Consider the following 21,599-nt stretch of genomic DNA (forward strand, 5'->3'; position numbering starts at 1 on the left):
ACAGAGTCTGGTCAGGCCGAGGCCTGGTCCACAGAGGCCTCCTGTCAGGGCGATGATCCCTCAGCCCTCGCATTCCCACAGCCTGAGGAGGACCCCCGGCGTCCCCTCAGTCGAGGCAGGCTGGGGGTCGGGGGGGCGCGCCCCCCGCCCCCGACGGGCCAGTTGGCATCGACGACGGCGTTGGCCCCCTCCCCTCCCCTCCCCTCGGGGCACTCACCGAGCCCGGAGCCGCCCTCTTCCTCGTCGTCGTCGTCGTCGTCGTGGTCGTCGTCGCGGTCGCCGCCGCCGCCGCCGCGGGAGCGGTGAGGCGAGCGGGGCTCCGGGGAGGCGGGGCAGCGGCTCGGCTCCTCAGCGCCTCAGCCCAAAATGGCGGCGGCCGAGGGGAGCGGAGGGGAGGGGAGCGGAGGGGAGGGGGCGGCGGAGAAGGAGGGAGCGAAGGCCGCCTCAGAAACCCCCCCCCTCAGCCACCGCGACCGGCGGGGCCGCGCGCCCGGGCCCCCTCACACACGCCACACACACACACACAGCCCCCACACACACCCGCGCGCGCACGCGCGCGCGCGCCCCCGGCTCCCCCTCGCCTCCGCCCGCGCGCACGCGCGCGCCTGGCGGGCCCCGCTCGCTCTCCCCGCGCGCAGGCGCGCTGGCTCGCTCCGGGGCGGCAGGGGGCGCCCCCCTCCTCCTCCTCCTCCTCCTCCCCCTCCCCCTCCTCCTCCGCGCGCCCCCACCCCTGTCAAGGCGGGCGCGGCGCGTGCGCGAGCGCCAGCCTCGGCCGCCGCCTCCCCCGCCCACATCCCGCGCGCATGCGCCCGCCGCGCGGCCCTCGGCCCGCCGCGCATGCGCCCCCTTCCTCGGGACCGTTCCATTCTCGCCGGCGGCGCGGGGGGGGACGGGACGGAAGAACGGCTTCCCTCACGGTCCCGGGAAGAGCGGGGCTCCCGGGAAGATTCCCAATCCTATTTGTACGCCCCTATATCGGCCACAGTGGCGGATCGGACGGGCCACGCCATCCCTTTCTCAGGAGGAGATTCCCCGTGTCCCCCCCCCGGCTTGAGCGTGGCGGTGAGCCCGGCCGGCCGTCGCGCGCATGCGCAGGCGCTGCGCGCGCTCCCGTCCCCCGGGCCGAGGACGAGCGGCGAGCGCGGGTGAGGGGCGCTACTACAGTCCCCGCTAAGCGCTTACTACGTGCCAAGCACTGTTCTAAGCGCTGGGGGAGATGCAACGTCATTAGGGGGTCCCCCGGGAGGATCCGGGGGGCGCGTGCACGTGCGCGCGCCCGCCCTCCCCAGCCCCCCCGTCAATCAGGGGAGGGGGTTTAGGGAGCGCTCACTCTGTGCGGAGCGCTGGGCGGGGGGGGGGGAGTGTGGGGGTCGTTGACCTTGGTGGGGGGGAGTTTGGGGGTCGTTGGCCTTGGTGGGGGGGAGTGTGGGGGTCGTTGGCCTTGGTGGGGGGGAGTTTGGGGGTCGCTGGGCATGCTGGGGGGGAATAGAGGGGTCGCTGGTCATGCTGGGGGGGAGTAGGGGGGTCGCTGGGCATGCTGGGGGGGAGTAGGGGGGTCGCTGGTAATGCTGGGGGGGAGTAGGGGGGTCGCTGGGCATGCTGGGGGGGAGTTTGGGGGTCGCTGGTCATGCTGGGGGGGAGTGGGGGGGGCGCTGGGCATGCTGGGGGGGAGTGGGGGGGGCGCTGGTCATGCTGGGGGGAGTATGGGGGTCGCTGGGCATGCTGTGGGGGAGTAGGGGGGTCGCTGGGCATGCTGGGGGGAGTAGGGGGGTCGCTGGGCATGCTGGGGGGGAGTAGGGGGGTCGCTGGGCATGCTGGGGGGGAGTAGGGGGGTCGCTGGGCATGCTGGGGGGAGTAGGGGGGTCGCTGGGCATGTTGGGGGGAAGTATGGGGGTCGCTGGGCATGCTGGGGGGGAGTTTGGGGGTCGCTGGGCATGCTGGGGGGGAGTAGGGGGGGCGCTGGGCATGCTGGGGGGGAGTGGGGGGGCGCTGGTCATGCTGGGGGGAGTATGGGGGTCGCTGGGCATGCTGGGGGGGAGTAGGGGGGTCGCTGGGCATGCTGGGGGGAGTAGGGGGGTCGCTGGGCATGCTGGGGGGGAGTAGGGGGGTCGCTGGGCATGCTGGGGGGGAGTAGGGGGGTCGCTGGGCATGCTGGGGGGAGTAGGGGGGTCGCTGGGCATGCTGGGGGGGAGTAGGGGGGTCGCTGGGCATGTTGGGGGGAAGTATGGGGGTCGCTGGGCATGCTGGGGGGGAGTTTGGGGGTCGCTGGGCATGCTGGGGGGGAATAGAGGGGTCGCTGGTCATGCTGGGGGGAGTAGGGGGGTCGCTGGGCATGCTGGGGGGGAGTAGGGGGGTCGCTGGGCATGCTGGGGGGAGTAGGGGGGTCGCTGGCCATGCTGGGTGGGAGTAGGGGGGTCGCTGATCATGCTGGGTGGGAGTCCGGGGGTCGGCGGTCATGCTGGGTGGAAGCAGGGGGGTCGTTGGGTATGTTGGGAGAGGGCACGGGGGGTCACTGGTTATGCTGGCTGGGAGTATGGGGGTCGCTGGTCATGCTGGGTGGGAGTGGGGGGGGTCGCTGGCCATGCCGGGTGGAAGCAGGGGGGGGTCGCTGATCATGCTGGGCGAGGGTACGGGGGGTCGTTGATCATGCTGGGCGAGGGTACGGGGGGTCGTTGGTCATGCTGGCTGGGAGTTGGGGGGATCGCTGGCCATGCTGGGTGGGAGTAGGGGGGTCGCTGATCATGCTGGGTGGGAGTCCGGGGGTCGGCGATCATGCTGGGTGGAAGCAGGGGGGTCGTTGGGTATGTTGGGAAAGGGCACGGGGGGTCACTGGTTATGCTGGGTGGGAGTATGGGGGTCGCTGGTCATGCTGGGGGGGGCTGGGGGGTCGCTGGTCATGCTGGGGGGCAGTCCGGGGGTCGGTGGTCATGCTGGGTGGAAGCAGGGGGGTCGTTGGGTATGTTGGGAGAGGGCACGGGGGGGTCACTGGTTATGCTGGGTGGGAGTATGGGGGTCGCTGGTCATGCTGGGGGGGAGTACGGGGATCGCTGGTCATGCTGGGTGGGAGTACGGGGATCGCTGGTCATGCTGGGTGGGTGTAGAGGGGTCGCTGGTCATGCTGGGTGGGAGTAGGAGGGCCACTGGCCATGTTGGGTGGGAGTATGGGGGTCGCTGGCCATGCTGGGTGGGAGTACGGGGGTCGAAGCGGTGGGGGGGGGGTCCGCTGGTCATGATGGGAGAGGGAACGGGGGGTCGTTGGTCGTGCTAGGTGGGAGTACGGGGGTTGCTGGCCATGTTGGGTGGGAGTACGGGGGTCGAAGCGGGGGGGGGGGGGGGTCCACTGGTCATGATGGGAGAGGGAACGGGGAATCGTTGGTCGTGCTAGGTGGGAGTACGGGGGTCGCTGGTCATGTTGGAAGAGAGCATGGCAGGTCGCTGGTCATGCTGGGTGGGAGTACGGGGGTCGCTATGCTGGGTGGGAGTACGGGGGTCGCTATGCTGGGTGGGAGTACGGGGGTCGCTATGCTGGGTGGGAGTACGGGGATCGCTGACTATGCTGGGTGGGAGTACGGAGGTCGCTGACTATGCTGGGTGGGAGTAGGGGGGTCGCTGGTCATGCTGGGTGGGAGTACGGGGGTCTCGGGCCATGCTGGGTGGAAGCAGGGGGGATCGCTGGTCATAATAGGTGGGAGTATGGGGGTTGCTGGCCATGCTGGGTGGAAGCAGGGGGGTCGCTGGCTATATTGAGTGCCCGGAGTCTGCAGGAGGCGGAGGGCAGAGGGGGTGCCCGGAGGTCACAGGAGGCAGGGCAGGGGGTGGGAGGGGATGGGTGAGCTGAAGGGCTGTGGCGGGGGCGGGCCGACCCCTCTCCATGTGCCGTCAGACCCCCCTCCTCCCTGCCCGCCCCCAGACCCCACCACCAGGAAGACAGAGAACCCGCGCGGGTCAAGGCGGCCGACCGTGACCGGACGGAACGACTCCTCGTCGCGGTGGGACGATGCTGAGGCCGGCGCTGAGGCTGCTGGGCAGGGGCCACGAGGTGAGGCTGCCGGCCCCCGAGACCCCCCGGTCATCCTCCCCACGGAGGCGGCGGGCCCCTACGGCCACGTCCCCGCGACGCGGTGAGGTGGTGGTGGTAGAAGTAGTAATAGCAGTGTCTGCCGAGCGTCAGCTGCTTCATCTGTAAAATGGGGGTGAAGACCGTGAGCCCCCCGTGGGACAACCCGATCAGCTTGTAACCGTCCAAGGGGGTGAGAGGGAGGGAGCGAGACCCCCTACCCACCCCAACTTCCAGCTAGGAGCACGGGGGGCCCCCGCTCACGCTCTCCTGTCACCGCGGGCCGGGATGGGTCCGAGACGGGGAGGGCTTGACCACCCATCTTCTCTCCAGCGAGGCCTCGGCCGGTTCCTGCACGGGGGCGTCGAGGCGGGGGCCGGGCCCGGGGCGGCCGCCCGCCCGGACGCCCCGAGCCCCCCCAGGCCGCCCCGGGCCGTGGCTCGCACCGGCGAGAGTGACCCGGTGAGTGGACGGGCGGCGGGATCTTCCCCGGGGGGACGGGGTGGCCGAAGAAGGGCCACCGGGGTTGCCGGGGGGAGGCCGGCCGGCCTCTCCTCCCTGCCCGGGGGATTGGTGCGAGGGGGGTCTCTCCCGGCCCGCCCCCAGGCCCAGCACGACGAGAGGCACGAGGGGCGTTTCTACAGCATCCCCCTGGAGGAGGTGTCCACCGTGTTCGCCCACGGCCTGCCCCGCCGCTTCGCCTCGCAGGTGCCGGGAGGGAGCCCCGGGGGGACGCGCGGTGGGGGCCGAGAAATCAATCGATCGTGTTTATTGAGCGCTCACTGTGTGCGGAGCACTGTCCTAAGCGCTTAGCACGAGAAATGAGCGGGGGGGAAGCGGGCCGGGGACCCCCGGGGACCCCTCCTCTGCCCGGCCGGTCCCCCACGGCAGGTGAAGACGTTGCGGGAAGCCTGCGTGATGGTGCGCAGGCCGGCGCTGGAGCTCCTGCGCTGCTTGAAGGCGGCCGAGCTCGCCCACCCGGCCGTCCGCTACCTGCTCTGTATCCTGCATCGGGGGGCGCGGAGGCGGGCCGGGGGGGCGCGGAGGCGGGCCGGGCCGGCGCCGTTTTCCTTGACCCGGCCGGCGCGCAGACGGGGAGAAGGGCACCGGGAAGACCCTGAGCCTGTGCCACGCCGTGCACTTCTGTGCCAGGCAGGGCTGGCTGGTGTTGCACGTCCCTGACGGTACGGAGCCCCCCGGGGCGGTCGTCTCTGCCCCCCGCCCGCACGCGGGCTCTGCCCAGGAGAGAAGCAGCGGGGCTCAGCGGAAAGAGCCCGGGCTTTGGAGTCAGGGGTCGTGGGTTCGGATCCCGGCTCCGCCACACGTCTGCTGTGTGACCTTGGGCAAGTCGATGCTTGCCCCGAACAACGCTTGGCACGTAGCGCTTAGCAAATGCCATCGTTATTATTATTACTATTAGCACCTTGAATGCTTAGAACAGCGCTTGGCACTGTAGGAAGCTCCTGACAGGTACCGTTGTTATCATTTTTATTAATAAGGGCCGCCCCATAAATAGCCCAGTTGGTGGAGGCCCAGCCTGGGTGGAAAAGAGGGGAAGCGTTCCTCGCAGGCAGGAAATGGGTCTACTGGCTCTGTGGTGCGGTGCTTCTCCCCCAGGCGTCCAGTACAGTTCTGGGCACACAGTAGGCGCTCAATAAGTACTCCACGTTGCAAGGTGTTGGGCCGGGCACGATGCCGTTTCCCAGACGACGCGCGGGGGTCGGCTTGTCTGGATGGATAAATATTTATTTATTTAGTTAGTTTATTTGTACATATCTATTCCATTTTATTTTGTTAGTATGTTTGGTTTTGTCCTCTGTCTCCCCCTTTTAGTCTGTGAGCCCACTGTTGGGCAGGGACTGTCTCTGTGTGTTGCCAATTTGTACTTCCCAAGCGCTTAGTCCAGTGCTCTGCACATAGTAAGCGCTCAATAAATACGATTGATGATGATGAAGTCGCTTCACTTCTCGGAGCCTCGGTTCCCTCATCTGTAAAATGGGGATTAAGACCGGGAGCCCCCCGTGGGACAACCTGATCACCTTGTGTGTGTCCCCCCCCCAGCGCTTAGAACAGTGCTGTGCACATAGTAAGCGCTTAATCAATCAATCAATCAATCGTATTTATTGAGCGCTTACTGTGTGCAGAGCACTGGGCTAAGTGCTTGGGAAGTCCAAGTTGGCAACATAGAGAGACAGTCCCTACCCAACAGTGGGCTCACAGTCTATCATCATCATCATCATCATCAATCGTATTTATTGAGCGCTTACTATGTGCAGAGCACTGTACTAAGCGCTTGGGAAGTACAAATTGGCAACACATAGAGACAGTCCCTACCCAACAGTGGGCTCACAGTCTAAAAGGGGGAGACAGAGAACAGAACCAAACATACCAACAAAATTAAATAAATAGGATAGAAATGTACAAGTAAAATAAATAAATTGAGTAATAAATATGTACATACATATATACAGGTGCTGTGGGGAAGGGAAGGAGGTAAGGTGGGGGGATGGAGAGGGGGACGAGGGGGAGAGGAAGGAAGGGGCTCAGTCTGGGAAGGCCTCCTGGAGGAGGTGAGCTCTCAGCAGGGCCTTGAAGGGAGGAAGAGAGTGAGCTTGGCGGAGGGGCAGAGGGATTGGGGGCATTCCGGGCCCGGGGGAGGACGGGGGCCGGGGGTCGACGGCGGGACAGGCGAGAACGAGGTACGGGGAGGAGATTAGCGGCAGAGGAGCGGAGGGTACGGGCCGGGCAGTAGAAGGAGAGAAGGGAGGTGAGGTAGGAGGGGGCGAGGGGATGGACGGCCTGGAAGCCCAGGGTGAGGAGTTTCTGCCTGATGCGCAGATTGATTGGTAGCCACTGGAGATTTTTGAGGAATGAAGGAATGAATAGATATGACTGATCGATTGATTGATTGATTGATAGCTCACCGCTGGGTGAAGAACTGCCGGGAGCTGCTGCCGTCCACGTTCCGCCCCCACCGCCTGGACCAGCCCCTGGAGGCATCCACCTGGCTCCGCCACTTCCAGACGGCCAACGAGCCCCTGCTGCGCCAGGTCCGCCGGGGAAGGGGCGTCCGGGGAGGGGGCCGGGCTCCCGGCGGGGGTCCCAGCGTCCCGTCCCGCCCCAGATCCGCACCCGGCAGAAATACACGTGGAACCGGTGGGAGAGCACGGAGCCCGGCCGGGCCCTGGCCGAAGTGGTGGAGCAGGTGAGGGCGCGCACCGGACGGGACGGGGGTGGTCCCCCCGCTCTCCCCCTCCATCATCCCCTCCCCACCCGTCCCTTCTCGCCCCAACCCAGGGCATCAACCGGGTGAAGAGCGCCAGCGACGTGGTGGGCGCCGTGTTCAAGGAGGTCAAGAGCCAGAGCGGGGCCGGCCGCTTCCGCGTCTTGGTGGCCGTGGACGGCGTCAACGCGCTGTGGGGGTCCACCACCCTCCGCAGGGAGGACAAGAGCCCGGTGCGGTGGGACGGGGCCAGGGGTCCGGGCGGGCCGGGGGGGTCCGGGGCGGGGAGGGTGACGGCGCGGCCCCCCGCCTGCCCGCAGGTCCGCCCCGAGGAGCTGACGCTGGTGCACAACCTGAGGAAGATGCTCAAAAACGACTGGGTGCGTGTGGCGGGGCGCTGCCCCCCGGGACCCCTCCCCACCCGCGCCCCGGGGCTGTTTGGAGGAGAGGCAACGTGGCCTAATGGGCAGAGCCAGAGAGTCAGAAAGACCCGGGTTCGCATCCCACCTCCCTCACCCGTCCGCTGGGTGACCTCGGGCGAGTCGCTTCACTTCTCTGGGCCTCAGGTCCCTCATCTGTAAAACGGGGATTGAGACTGTGAGCCCTAGTAAGCTTATAATAATAATAACAATATTTGCTAAGCGCTTACTATGTGCAAAGCACTGTTCTAAACGCCGGGGGGGGATACAAGGTGATCATCATCATCATCAATCGTATTTATTGAGCGCTTACTATGTGCAGAGCGCTTGGGAAGTACAAATTGGCAACATATAGAGGCGGTCCCTACCCAACAGTGGGCTCACAGTCTAAAAGGGGGGAGACAGAGAACAAAACCAAACATACTAACAAAGTAAAATAAATAGATATGTACAAGTAAAATAAATAGAGTAATAAATATGTACAAACATATATACAGGATCACACATCTGACGTGTGGAGAAATATTGGGGGGGGGGCCAGGAGAGTAGTAGTAATAATAATAATAATAACGATGGCATTTATTAAGCACTTACTACGTGCAAAGCACCGTTCTAAGCGCCGGGGGGATACAAGGTGATCAGGTTGTCCCGTATGGGGCTCCCAGGCTTCATCCCCATTTTCCAGATGAGGGAACTGAGGCCCAGAGAAGTGAAGTGACTTGCCCAGAGTCACCCAGCTGTCAGGCGGTGGAGCCGGGATTAGAACCCACGACCTCTGACTCCCAAGCCCGGGCTCCTTCCACGGAGCCACGCTGCTCCTCCCAGCGCTCGGCACGGGGCCTGGCGCATACGAAGCGCTTAACAAATTCTACAGTGACTGTTATTATTGGTACTTGTATCCTCCCCGGCGCTTAGAACAGTGCTTTGCACATAGTAGGCGCTTAACAAATCATCATCATCATCAATCGTATTTCTTGAGCACTTACTATGTGCAGAGCACTGTACTAAGCGCTTGGGAAGTGCAAATTGGCAACTTATAGAGACAGTCCCTACCCAACAAATGCCATTATTATTATTATTATTATTATTGTAATCTCCCCAGCGCTTAGAACAGTGCTTTCCACATAGTAAGCGCTTAATAAATGCCATTATTATTATTAGTACTAGAGAAGCCGCGTGGCTCAACGGAGTCAGAGGTCCTGGGTTCAAATCCCGGCCCCACCAACTGGCTGGGCGACTTTGGGCGAGTCGCTTGACTTCTCCAGGCCTCTCAGTTCCCTCATCTGTAAAATGTGAAGACTGCGAGCCCCCCGTGGGACAGCCTGATCACCTTGGAACCTCCCCGGCGCTTAGAACGGTGCTTTGCACGTAGCAAGCGCTTAATAAATGCCATCGTTACTATTATTATTATTATTACTACTACTCTCCAGGCCCCCCCCCCGCCAATATTTCTTCACACGTCAGATTCTCCCCCCTCCCGTCCCCCGTTGTAACGCCTCCTGGTTCGGTTGCAGCACGGAGGAGTGGTGGTGACCACTCTCAGCCAGACGGGTTCCCTCTTCCAGCCCCGCACGGCCTACAGACCCCACGAGCTCCTGGGCAAGGTGAGTGGCCGCCCCCCTCCTCCCCCAACCCACCCCCGGCCCCACCCGGGCAGACCCAGTAATAATAATAATAATAATAATAATAATAATAATAATAATAATGGCATTTATTAAGCGCTTACTATGTGCCAAGCACTGTTCTAAGCGCTGGGGAGGTTACAAGGTCATCAGGTCGTCCCACGGGGGGCTCCCGGTCTTCATCCCCGTTTGACAGATGAGGTAGCTGAGGCCCAGAGAAGTGAAGTGACTTGCCCAAAGTCACACAGCTAGCTGACAATTGAATCTACCCCAGCGCTTAGAGCAGTAAGCGCTTGGCATTTATGAAGCGCTTACTCTGTGCCAAGCACGGTTCTAAGCGCCGGGGAGGTTACAAGGAGATCAGGTGGTCCCACGGGGGGCTCCCGGTCTTCATCCCCGTTTTCCAGATGAGGTGACTGAGGCACAGAGAATAATAATAATAATAATAATAACGGCATTTATGAAGCGCTTACTATGTGCAAAGCACTGTTCTAAGCGCTGGGGAGGTTACAGTCAGATCAGGTTGTCCCACGGGGGGCTCACAGTTCTTAATCCCCATTTTCCAGATGAGGTCACTTAGGCCCAGAGAAGTGAAGTGACTTGCCCAAAGTTACCCAGCTGGCAGTCGGCAGAGCCGGGATTTGAACCCGTGACCTCTGACTCCAAAGCCCGGGCTTTTTCCAGGAGAGCCACGCTGCTTCTCGTTATTGGGATTTTTATAATCATAACCTCTCATTATTAACAAGCATCGCAATTATTAAGGTCATAGACTTCTAGACTGTCAGCCCACTGTGGGGTAGGGACCGTCTCTAGATGTTGCCAACTTGGACTTCCCAAGCGCTTAGCACAGCGCTCTGCACGCGGTAAGCGCTCAATAAATACGATTGATGATGTTGCCAACTTGTACTTCCCAAGCGCTTAGTACAGCGCTCTGCACACAGTAAGCGCTCAATAAATACGATTGACGATGTCGCCAACTTGGACTTCCCAAGCGCTTAGTCCAGCGCTCTGCACACAGTAAGCGCTCAATAAATATGATTGATGTTGCCAACTTGGACTTCCCAAGTGCTTAGTACAGCGCTCTGCACGCGGTAAGCGCTCAATAGATACGATTGATGCTGCCAACTTGGACTTCCCAAGCGCTTAGTACAGCGCTCTGCACGCGGTAAGCGCTCGACAAATACGACTGATGGAATTATCCCGGTAACTCGCCGTCTCCGGGCTGACCCCCGCCTTCCTCTCCCCGTAGGAAGGCTTTGACGCCCTGGATCCCTTCGTCCCCATCCGGACGTCCAACTACAGCCGCCGCGAGTTCGAGAGCTGCCTGCAGTACTTTCTGGACAGCGGCTGGCTGCAGCACGAGAAAGGTGGGAGCGGGGGCGAGGAGGGGGGGGTCTCGGTCGGCCCCCGGACCCCTCACCCTTCCCCCCCCCGTCCCTCCGTGAGCCCGCTGTTGGGTAGACGGTCTCCCTGCGTTGCCAGCTTGGACTTCCCAAGCGCTTAGTCCAGTGCTCTGCGCACAGTGAGCGCTCAGTAAGTAGCATCCATCGTTCCAGCCCCCACCGCGGAGGGGAAGGAGGAGCTGCTGTTCCTCAGCAACGCCAACCCCGGCCAGCTGGAACGGCTCTGCGCCTCCCTGTGACCTCTGACCCCGAGGACCACCACCCCCTCATCCTCATCATCATCATCAATCGTATTGATTGAGCGCTTACTATGTGCAGAGCACTGTACTAAGCGCTTGGGAAGTACAAATTGGCAACATCTAGAGACGGACCCCCAGGGACGCCGGCAGCCCCCCGCCACGGAAATAAAACCGTCCCTCAAGCTCCTCAACTCGGCTCAGTGACTCGTGACTCACTCATCAATCAATCGTATTGATCGAGCGCTTACTGTGTGCGGAGCGCTGTACTAAGCGCTTGGGAAGTCCAAGTTGGCAACGTATAGAGACAGGGAGGATCTGGGTTCCGATCCCGCCGCCTCCACGCGTCTGCTGGGCGACCTGGGCCGACTCGCTTCTCTGAACTTTTAGACCGTGAGCCCACTGTTGGGTAGGGACTGTCTCTAGATGTTGCCAACTTGTACTTCCCAAGCGCTTAGTACAGTGCTCCGCACACAGTAAGCGCTCAATAAATACGATTGATGATGATGGAGGAAGGGGGGCTCTGGCTTTCCTAGGGAGATTCCGATTTCCCGATCGATGGTATCGACTGAGCGCTCCACCACCCACCTGCTGTGCGCCCTTGGGCCAGTCCCTTCATTTCCCGGTGCCTCAGTTCCCCTGTCTGGAAAATGGGGATGAAAACGGATGAGCCCCACGTGGGGCAGGGACTGTGTCCAACCTGGAGGCACCCCAGCGCTTAGTACGGTGCCCGGCACACATTAAGCGCTTAACATATAAGCCTGGGGTGGGCGGGAACCGTCCCTCTATTGCCGAAATGTACTTTCCAAGCACTCAGTACAGTGCTCTGCACACAGTAAGCGCTCAATAAACACGATTCAATGAATGAATGAAATACCGGAATTACTGTTCTGATTCTTCATTTCTCAGTGCCTCAGTTTCCACATCTGGAAAGCGGGGATGAAGACCGTGAGCCCTGCGTGGAACAGGGACAGTGTCCGACCTGATGAGCTCGTTTCCACTCCAGCGCTTAGCACAGTGCCTGGCACATAGTCATAGTCTTTTAGACTGCGAGCCCACTGTTGGGTAGGGACTGTCTCTATATGTTGCCAACTTGGACTTCCCAAGCGCTTAGTACAGTGCCCTGCACACAGTAAGCGCTCAATAAATACGATTGATTGATTGATTGATTTGAACCCATGACCTCTGGCTCCAAAACCCTTGCTCTTTCCACTGAACCACGCTGCTTCTCACCAATACCAATCAATCAATCAATCAATCAATCGTATTTATTGAGCGCTTACTGTGTGCGGAGCACTGTACTAAGCGCTTGGGAAGTACAAGTTGGCAACATATAGAGACGGTCCCTACCCAACAGTGGGCTCACAGTCTAGAAGAAGAAGTCTGGGGTCTGATCCCCAGTGCTTTGCACATAGTAAGCGCTTAATAAATGCCATCATCATTATTATTATCCCCAACCCTGCTACATTCTATCATTATTATCACTGTTAAATTAGTATTATTATTACTACTAAGGAAGCAGCGTGGCTCAGTGGAAAGAGCCCGGGCTTTGGAGTCAGAGGTCATGGGTTCAAATCCCAGCTCTGCCAACTGTCAGCTGGGTGACTTTGGGCAAGTCACTTCACTTCTCTGGGCCTCAGTTACCTCATCTGTAAAGTGGGGATTAAGACTGTGAGCCCCATGTGGGACAACCTGATCACCTTGTATTCCCCCAGCGCTTAGAACAGTGCTTGGCACATAGTAAGTGCTTAACCAATACCATCATTATTATTATTCTCTGGGCCTCAGTTCCCTCATCTGTCAAATGGGGATGAAGACTGGGAGCCCCCCGTGGGACAACCTGATCACCTTGTAACCTCCCCAGCGCTTAGAACAGGGCTTTGCACATAGTAAGCGTTTAATAAATGCTATATTATTATTACTACTACTAGAGAAGCAGCGTGGCTCGGTGGAAAGAGCACTGACTTTGGAGTCAGATACGGGTTCAAATCCCGATTCTGCGACTTGTCAGCTGTGTGACTTTGGGCAAGTCACTTCACTTCTCTGTGCCTCAGTTCCCTCATTTGTAAAATGGGGGTGAAGACAGTGAGCCCCACGTGGGACAACCTGATCACACTGTATCCTCTCCAGTGCTTAGAACAGTGCTTGGCACATAGTAAGCGCTTAACAAACGCCATCGTCATTATTATTATTGCTACTACTAGAGAAGCAGCGTGGCTCAGTGGAAAGAGCCCGGGCTTTGGAGTCAGATATGGGTTCAAATCCCGGCTCTGCCACTTGTCAGCTTTGTGACTTCGGGCAAGTCACTTCACTTCTCTGGGCCTCAGTTCCTTCATTTGTAAAATGGGGATGAAGACCGTGAGCCCCACACGGGACAGCCTGATCACCCTGTATCCCCCCAGCGCTTAGAACAGTGCTTTGCACATAATAAGTGCATAATAAATGCTATCATTATTATTATTACTACTAGAGAAGCAGCCTGGCTCAGTGGAAAGATCCCAGGCTTTGGAGTCAGATATCACGCGTTCAAATCCTGGCTCCGCCACTTAATGATGGCATTTGTTAAGCGCGTACTATGGGCAAAGCACTGTTCTAAGCACTGAATCCCGGCTGTGCCACATGCCTGCTGTGTGACCTAGGGCAAGTCACTTCATTTCTCTGAGCCTCAGTTACCTCATCTGTAAAATGGGGATTAAGACTGAGCCCCGTGTGGGACAACCTGATCACCCTGTATCCCCCCACCAGTGCTTAGAACAGTGCTTTGCACACAGTAAGCGCTTATCAAATGCTATTATTATTATTCTAAGCGCTGGCTTGTCAGATGGGTGACTTTGGGCAAGTCACTTCACTTCTCTGGGCCTCAGTTCCGTCATCTGTAAAATGGGGATGAAGACTGTGAGCTCCATGTCGGACAACCTGATCACCCTGTATCCCCCCCAGCACTTAGAACAGTGTTTTGCACATAGTAAGCGCTTAATAAGTGCCATTATTACCATTACTACTACTGCTTAGAACAGTGCTTTGCACATAGCGCTTAATAAATGCTATTATTATTATTATCATCACTACTACCACTTAGAACAGTGATTTGCATATACTAAGCGCTTAATAAATGCCATTATTATTATTATCATTACTACTACCGCTTATAACAGTGATTTGCACATAGTAAGTGCTTAATAAATGCCATTATTATTATTATCACTACTACTGCTTAGAACAGTGCTTTGCACATAGTAAGCACTTAATAAATGGCATTATTATCATTACTACTACCACTTGGAACAGTGATTTGCACATAGCAAGCACTTAATAAATGGCATTATTATTACTACTACCACTTAGAACAGTGATTTGCACATAGTAATTGCTTAATAAATGCCATTATTCTTATCATTACTACTACCGCTTAGAACAGTGATTTGCACATAGTAATAACTTCATAAAAGCCACTATTCCTATTATCATTACTACTACCGCTTAGAACAGTGATTTGCACACAGTAATCACTTAATAAAAGCCATTATTCTTATTATCATTACTATACCGCTTAGAACAGTGATTTGCACATAGTAAGCACTTAATAAATGGCATTATTATCATTACTACTACCACTTGGAACAGTGATTTGCACATAGCAAGCACTTAATAAATGGCATTATTATTACTACTACCACTTAGAACAGTGATTTGCACATAGTAATTGCTTAATAAATGCCATTATTCTTATCATTACTACTACCGCTTAGAACAGTGATTTGCACATAGTAATAACTTCATAAAAGCCACTATTCCTATTATCATTACTACTACCGCTTAGAACAGTGATTTGCACACAGTAATCACTTAATAAAAGCCATTATTCTTATTATCATTACTATACCGCTTAGAACAGTGATTTGCACATAGTAATCGCTTAATAAAAGCCATTATTCCTATTATCATTACTACTACCGCTTAGAACAGTTATTTGCACATAGTAAAAGCTTAGTACATGCCATTATTCTTATTATCATCACTACTACTGCTTAGAACAGTGATTTGCACATGGTAATCGCTTAAATGCCATTATTCTTATTATCATTACTACTACCGCTTAGAACAGTGATTTGCACATAGTAATCGCTTAATAAATGCCATTATTATTATTATCATTACTACTACCGCAATAAATGCCATTATTCTTATTATCAATACTACTACCGCTTCGAACAGTGATTTGCACATAGTAATCGCTTAATAAAAGCCATTATTCTTCTTATCATTACTACTACCGCTTAGAACAGTGATTTGCACATAGTAAGTGCTTAAGAAATGCCATTATTATTATTACTACTACCGCTTTGAACAGTGATTTACACATAGTAAGTGCTTAATAAATGCCATTCTTATTATCATTGCTACTACCGCTTAGAACAGTGATTTGCACATAGTAAGCGCTTAATAAATGCCATTATTATTATCACTACTACTACCGCTTAGAACAGTGATTTGCACATAGAAAGTGCTTAACAAATTCAATTATTCTTATTATCATTACTACTACCGCTTAGAACAGTGATTTGCACATAGTAATCGCTTAATAAATGTCATTATTATCATTACTACTACCGCTTAGAACAGTGATTTGCACATACCGCTTAATAAATACCATTATTATTATCATTACTACTACCACTTAGAACAGTGATTTGCACACAGTAAAAGCTTAGTACATGCCATTATTCTTCTTATCATTACTACTACCGCTTAGAACAGTGATTTGCACATAGTAAGCGCTTAATAAATGCCGTTATTCTTATTATCATTCCTACTAAAGCTTCGAACAGTGATTTGCACATAGTAAGCGCTTAATAAATGCCATTATTATTATCATTACTACTACCGCTTAGAACAGTGATTTGCACATAGCACTTAATAAATACCATTATTATTATTATTATTATTACGACTACCGCTTAGAACAGTGATTTGCACACAGTAAAAGCTTAGTAAATGCCATTATTATCATTACTACTACCGCTTGGAACAGTGATTTGCACATAGTAAGCGCTTAACAAATACAATTATTCTTATCATCATCACTACTACTGCTTCCAACAGTGATTTGCACATAGTAAGCGCTTAACAAATACAATTATTCTTATCATCATTACTACTACCAATCAGAACAATGATTTGCACGTAGTAAGCGCTTAATAAATGCCATTATTCTTATCATTACTACTACCGCTTAGAACAGTGATTTGCACATAGTAAGCGCTTAATAAATGCCGTTATTATTATCATCATTACTACTACCAGTTAGAACGGTGATTTGCACATAGTAAGCGCTTAATAAATGCCGTTATTCTTATTATTTATTATTATTATTACTACAACTACAGCAGTGCCAGGCCCACAGCGACCGCTTCAACCGTAGCGTGGAAGTCCGAGGGGAAAGCGCGCGCGGCGTCACGTGGGCCGAGGCCGCGTGGGGGCGCTGTGCGGGGGGAGGAGGGCTGGCCCCGCCCCTCCGGCGCCCGCCGACCAATGGGAGCGAGGATCCGGGCCCGCCGGCCAATCACGAGGCGGTGTCACGTGGGCCGAGGCCGCGTGGGGGCGCCGTGCGTGCGGCGGGAGGAGGGCTGGGCCCCGCCCCTCCGGCGCCCGCCGACCAATGGGAGCGAGGGTCCGGGCCGGCCGGCCAATCACGAGGCGGCGGCCCGTGGGCCGAGGCCGCGTGGGGGCGCCGTGCGTGCGTGCGTGCGGCGGGAGGAGGGCTGGGCCCCGCCCCTCGGTCGCCGTCCGGCCAATGGGAGCGCGGAGCCGGGCCGGCCGGCCAATCCCGGGCGTCCGGCCCCGCCCCCCCGTCGGAGCGGGCCAATGGGCGGTGGGGGGTAAGCCCGCGGCGGAGGTTGGGGCCGGAGCGGCCCGGGAGGATGTCGGGCGCGGGCCGGGAGGTGGTCACCCTGCAGCTCGGGCACTACGCCGGATTCGTCGGCGCCCACTGGTGGAACCTGCAGGTGACCCCCCTCCTCCCCCCTCCCCTCCCCTCCCTGGAGGGGGGTGGGATTCCCCCCCCCCTTGTCCCACCCCCAGCCCGCCCTCCCCTCCCCTGGGGGTGGGAGGGTTGGGATTCCCCCCCCGCCCCACCTCCCCTCCCCAGAGGTGGGGGGGTGGGGGGGTTGGGGGTCCCCCCTTGTCCCACCCCCAGCCTGTCCTCCCCTCCCCTTGGGGGTGGGGGATTGGCATCCCCCTGCCCCACCCCCAGCCTGCCCTCCCCTCCCTAGAGGTGGGGGGGGTTGGGATCCCCCTTTACCCCACCCCCAGCCTGTCCTCCCCTCCCCTGGGGTTTGGGATCCCCCTTGTCCCACCCCCAGCCTGTCCTCCCCTCCCCTGGAGGGTGGGGGGATTGGCATCCCCCCCAGCCTGACCTCCCCGGGGTGGGGGCTTTGGGATCCCCCCCTTGCTCCACCCCCAGCCTGTCCTCCCCTCCCCTGGTGTGTTGGAGGGTTGGGGTCCTCCCGTCCCCAGAGGTGATGGGGGGGTTGGGATCCCCCTTGCCCCACCCCCAGCCTGTCCTCCCCTCCCCTGGGGGGGGGGGGGTTGGGATCCCCCCCCGCCCCACCTCCCCTCCCCAGAGGTGGGGGGGTTTGGGATCCCCTCTTTCCCCACCCCCAGCCTGCCCTCCCCCTCCCCTGGTGTGTTGAAGGGTTGGGATTCCTCCCCTGCCCCACCTCCCCTCCCCAGAGTGGGGTGGGGGGGGTTGGGATCCCCCTTGTCCCACCCCCAGCCTGTCCTCCCCACCCCTGGGGGGCGGGAGGGTTGGGATCCTCCCCTCCCCAGAGGTGATGTGGGGGTTGGGATCCCCCTGCCCCACCCCCAGCCTGCCCTCCCATCCCCTGGTGTGTTGGTGGGTTGGGTTTCCCCCCCCCCCCCCCCCCCCCCCCCCCCGCCTCCCCTCCCCTCCCCAGAGTAGCGGGGGTTGGGATCTCCCCTTGCCCCACCCCCAGCCTGTCCTCCCCTCCCCTGGAGAGTGGAGGGGTTGGGATCCCCCTGCCCACCCCCCAGCCTGTCCTCCCCTCCCCTGGGGGGTGGGATCCCCCCTTGCCCCATCCCCAGCCTGTCCTCCCCTCCCCTGGAGAGTGGAGGGGTTGGGATCCCCCGTCCCACCCCCAGCCTGTCCTCCCCTCCCCTGGGGGGTAGGATCCCCCCTTGCCCCACCCCCAGCCTGTCCTCCCCTCCCCTGGGGGGTGGGATCCCCCCTTGCCCCACCCCCAGCCTGTCCTCCCCTCCCCTGGAGAGTGGAGGGGTTGGGATCCCCCTGTCCCACCCCCAGCCTGTCCTCTCCTCCCCTGGGGGGTGGGATCCTCCTTGCCCCCCACCCTCAGCCTGTCCTCCCCTGGGGTGGGGAGGTGTTGGGGGGGGACAGTTGGGGTCCCCTCCCCTAAACCATCCTCCCCTCCTTGTGGGGGGGGGAGAAGGGGGTTGGAATCCCCCCCCCGCCCCCCCCCCGCCCTGACCTGGTGGCCCGGTGGCCTCCCCCAGGATGCGGCCCTGGGCCAGGCCGGGCCCGGGGAGCTGTGCCCCCACATCCAGTTCCGCACAGGCCGGACCCCGCAGGGGCCGGACCCCCGCACGCCGCGCCTCATCCTCCTGGACCTCAAGGGTGAGCTGGGGGGGGGGGGACGCCCCGTCCACCACAGAGCCGTCCACCCCATTTAGAGAGCGCCTGCTTACCCTTAGCCTTTTAGACTGTGAGCCCACTGTCGGGTAGGGACTGTCTATGTTGCCAATTTGGACTTCCCAAGCGCTTAGTCCAGTGCTCTGCACACAGTAAGCGCTCAATAAATACGATTGATGATGATGATGAATTCCCGGACACCATTAATAAACCCAAACAAACAATATAACCAGAGTTGGTAGACTGTGAGCCCACAGTTGGGTAGGGACTGTATATGTTGCCAACTTGGACTTCCCAAGCGCTTAGCCCAGCGCTCTGCACACAGTAAGCGCTCAATAAATACGATCGATGATGATGATGATGATGCTGAATTCCCAGACACCATTAATAAACCCAAACAATATAACCAAAGTTGGTAGATGCAGAGCCCACTGTTGGGTAGGGACCGTCTCTATATGTTGCCAACTTGGACTTCCCAAGCGCTTAGCCCAGTGCTGTGCACACAGTAAGTGCTCAATAAATATATTGATTGATCGATTGATCCCCGCCCTCGACGAGGCCCGTCCGGAGCGGAGCCCGAGGTGGCCCCCCGCCCCGTCACCCACCCGCCGTGCCCGTCTCTCCGCAGGCAGCCTGAGCTCCCTGCCACAGGAAGGGGTGACGGACCAGGCCCAGCGGGCCCCCCTGGCATGGTGGGTGCGACGGAGCGGAGGGAGAGGGGCCGGGGGGCCGGCCCGGGACCCCCCGTCCACGTGCTTCTCTCCCCCCAAGGCAGGGGAAAGTATCGACTCACAGAGAGGAGCCCCCCGACCTCCGTGACGCGCCGAGGGCCGAGGCCACGACAGGTGCGCGGCCCCCCGGGGCGATGCCGGCGCCCTCACCCATCGCCCGGGGCGGGAGCGGGGGGCGCGTGCGAGCGGCGAGGACCCCCTCACCCCGACCTTCCCCTCCCAGCGCCCGCGCCCGGCCCCCGCGTCTGGTCGGACGTCCTGCGGGTCCCGCTGCACCCACGCAGCGTCTGCCTCGTCCACCGGTTCAACCACGACGGGTACCGGGGGCCGGCGGGCGGGCGGGCGCGCGGGGAGGGGGGCGCGGGGGCGGCCGGGCCGGGGGCTCACCCGGGTGCCCGCGGGGCAGGGCCACGGGGCGGCTGGAGGCCTTCGGCCAGGGGGAGCGGCTGCTGGGCGAGCCGCGCTACGCCGACGAGCTGGAGGATCGGCTCCATTTCTTCGTGGAGGAGTGCGACTGCCTGCAGGTGGGCACGCGGGCGAGGGGGCCGGCCGGCCGGGGGGCACCGGGGCGGCCGGGCGGGCCCGACCGTGCCCCTCTCCCCCGCCGCGGGCAGGGCTTCCAGGTGCTGTGCGACCTGCACGACGGCTTCGCCGGGGTCGGGGCGCGGGCGGCCGAGCTGCTGCGGGACGAGTACCCGGGCCGGGGGATCCTCACCTGGGGGCTGTGCCCCCCGCCGCCGCGCTCGGGGGTGAGTTCGGGGGGCCCCCGCGCCTCCCCCAACCCCAAACGCGGGGCGTGCGGGCGGCCCCCGACCTCTGACCTCTGACCCCTCCAGCCGCGCCCACCGGGGGTCTACCGCCTGCTGAACACGGCGCTGAGCCTGGTCCCGCTGGCCGCCCACAGTTCCCTCCTGTGCCCCTTGACGCTGGGCGGGGGGCTGGGCCTGCGCCCGCCCCCGCCGCCCGTCTTCCCCCTCCTGCACTACGAGGTGAGGCCCGGGGGGCGAGGGGCGGGGAACGGGGGCGGGCACGCGTGACTTTTCGCCGCCGCCGGCCGCAGGCGTCGGACCCCAACCACAGCTCAGCCATCCTGGCCACGGCTCTGGACACGGTGACCGTCCCCTACCGCCTCCGCTGCGCCCCGGCCTGCGCGACGGACCTGGCGGCCCTGCTGTGCGCCGCGGGGAGAAAGGTGCCCGCGCCGGGGGCCGGCGGGTGGACCGGGGGGAGGCCCGGGTCCGGCCCCCCACTCACCCGGGCCCGGTCGCCCCCCGCGCAGGTGGTGGGGGCGTCGCTGGCCCTCCCGTTCCCGCTGTCGCCCGGGCGGACGCTGCCGGACGCCCTGAGCGGGCTGGGGGCCGCATGCCCCTGGACGGCGCTGGCGGCCCGCGCCGAAGACGCGGGGGGCAGCTTCGCCCAGAGCGTGGTCCTGCGAGGAGTGGAGCCCGACCGCCAGACCGGGTGAGCCGGGGCGGTCCGGGGGGCGAAGCCGGCGCGCGCCCGCCCCGTCGCCCTCTGACGGTGCCGCCCTCCCGTCCAGCCCCGTCCCGCCGGGCACGGTGCCCCCCTCCGCCCTGCACGCTGCCGCCAGCGGCGACGAGGTCCTGGCTCTGTACCTGCAGCGGGTCCAGCCCGGCGTCTCCAGGTGGGTCACCCGACCGGCCCCCTCGTCCTCCGCCCCCCGCCTCCGCCCGCGCTCACCCCGCCCGTCTCCCCCGCCAGCGTCTCCCGGCTGCTGCGGCACCCGTGCCCCGTGCCCCCGACCTTCCCGCGCCTCTTCTCCTCTCGCCTCAGCACGCGGGGCCTGGTCCTGGACCGGCCCGGCGCCGGGCCCGGTGAGCGTGGGGGGCCGACGGGGGGGCCGGCGGGGGCGGAGGGAAGGGCGCGGCGGGCGGCTGACGCGTGTCCGTCGGCAGCCGTGGAGGCCGTCCCGGTGCTGGCAGGGCTGCAGTCGTGGCACGGGCTGGGCCGGGCCCTGCGGGGGCTGGCGGGCGAGCTGGCCCGGGTGGACGTGCGGCGCTGGGCCAGCTACCTGGACGCCGGCGTGGAGCTGGACGACGTGGCGGAGACCGTCCACGCGCTGAGGGCCCTGGCCGGCTGCTACCGCGACGACGACGACGAGGATGACGACGACGACGGCTGAGGGGGTCCGCGCTGCCCACACGCTCACCGGACTTTCGAATAAAACGATGCCCTGCCGGCCCCCACGGGGCCACAGCAGAGGAACTTTTATTGCTGGGGG

General features: G+C 60.5%; 2 protein-coding genes across 2 annotated transcripts; both read left to right on the forward strand.

Moving 5' to 3' along the window:
* Positions 1 to 1,060: 1,060 nt before the first annotated feature.
* DAP3 (death associated protein 3) lies at positions 1,061 to 11,027 on the forward strand. The gene is made up of 13 exons (XM_038768615.1): positions 1,061 to 1,145; positions 3,911 to 4,039; positions 4,391 to 4,519; positions 4,664 to 4,765; positions 4,949 to 5,057; positions 5,149 to 5,241; positions 6,977 to 7,107; positions 7,182 to 7,262; positions 7,355 to 7,513; positions 7,601 to 7,660; positions 9,214 to 9,303; positions 10,571 to 10,688; positions 10,878 to 11,027. The coding sequence occupies exons 2-13, from the start codon at positions 3,998 to 4,000 to the stop codon at positions 10,961 to 10,963; spliced, it is 1,200 nt and encodes a 399-aa protein (XP_038624543.1). The 5' UTR covers positions 1,061 to 1,145; positions 3,911 to 3,997; the 3' UTR covers positions 10,964 to 11,027.
* A 5,854-nt stretch (positions 11,028 to 16,881) lies between these two features.
* Positions 16,882 to 21,575, forward strand: MSTO1 (misato mitochondrial distribution and morphology regulator 1). The gene is made up of 13 exons (XM_038768500.1): positions 16,882 to 16,965; positions 18,491 to 18,611; positions 19,255 to 19,318; positions 19,398 to 19,471; positions 19,581 to 19,674; positions 19,764 to 19,881; positions 19,972 to 20,106; positions 20,194 to 20,346; positions 20,418 to 20,549; positions 20,637 to 20,818; positions 20,898 to 21,002; positions 21,080 to 21,192; positions 21,274 to 21,575. Exons 1-13 carry the CDS (start codon positions 16,882 to 16,884, stop codon positions 21,498 to 21,500), a joined length of 1,602 nt encoding a protein of 533 aa, XP_038624428.1. The 3' UTR covers positions 21,501 to 21,575.
* Positions 21,576 to 21,599: the final 24 nt, after the last annotated feature.

Source organism: Tachyglossus aculeatus, chromosome Y4, assembly GCF_015852505.1.
Source record: "Tachyglossus aculeatus isolate mTacAcu1 chromosome Y4, mTacAcu1.pri, whole genome shotgun sequence".
Classification (NCBI taxonomy): Eukaryota; Metazoa; Chordata; class Mammalia; order Monotremata; family Tachyglossidae; genus Tachyglossus; species Tachyglossus aculeatus.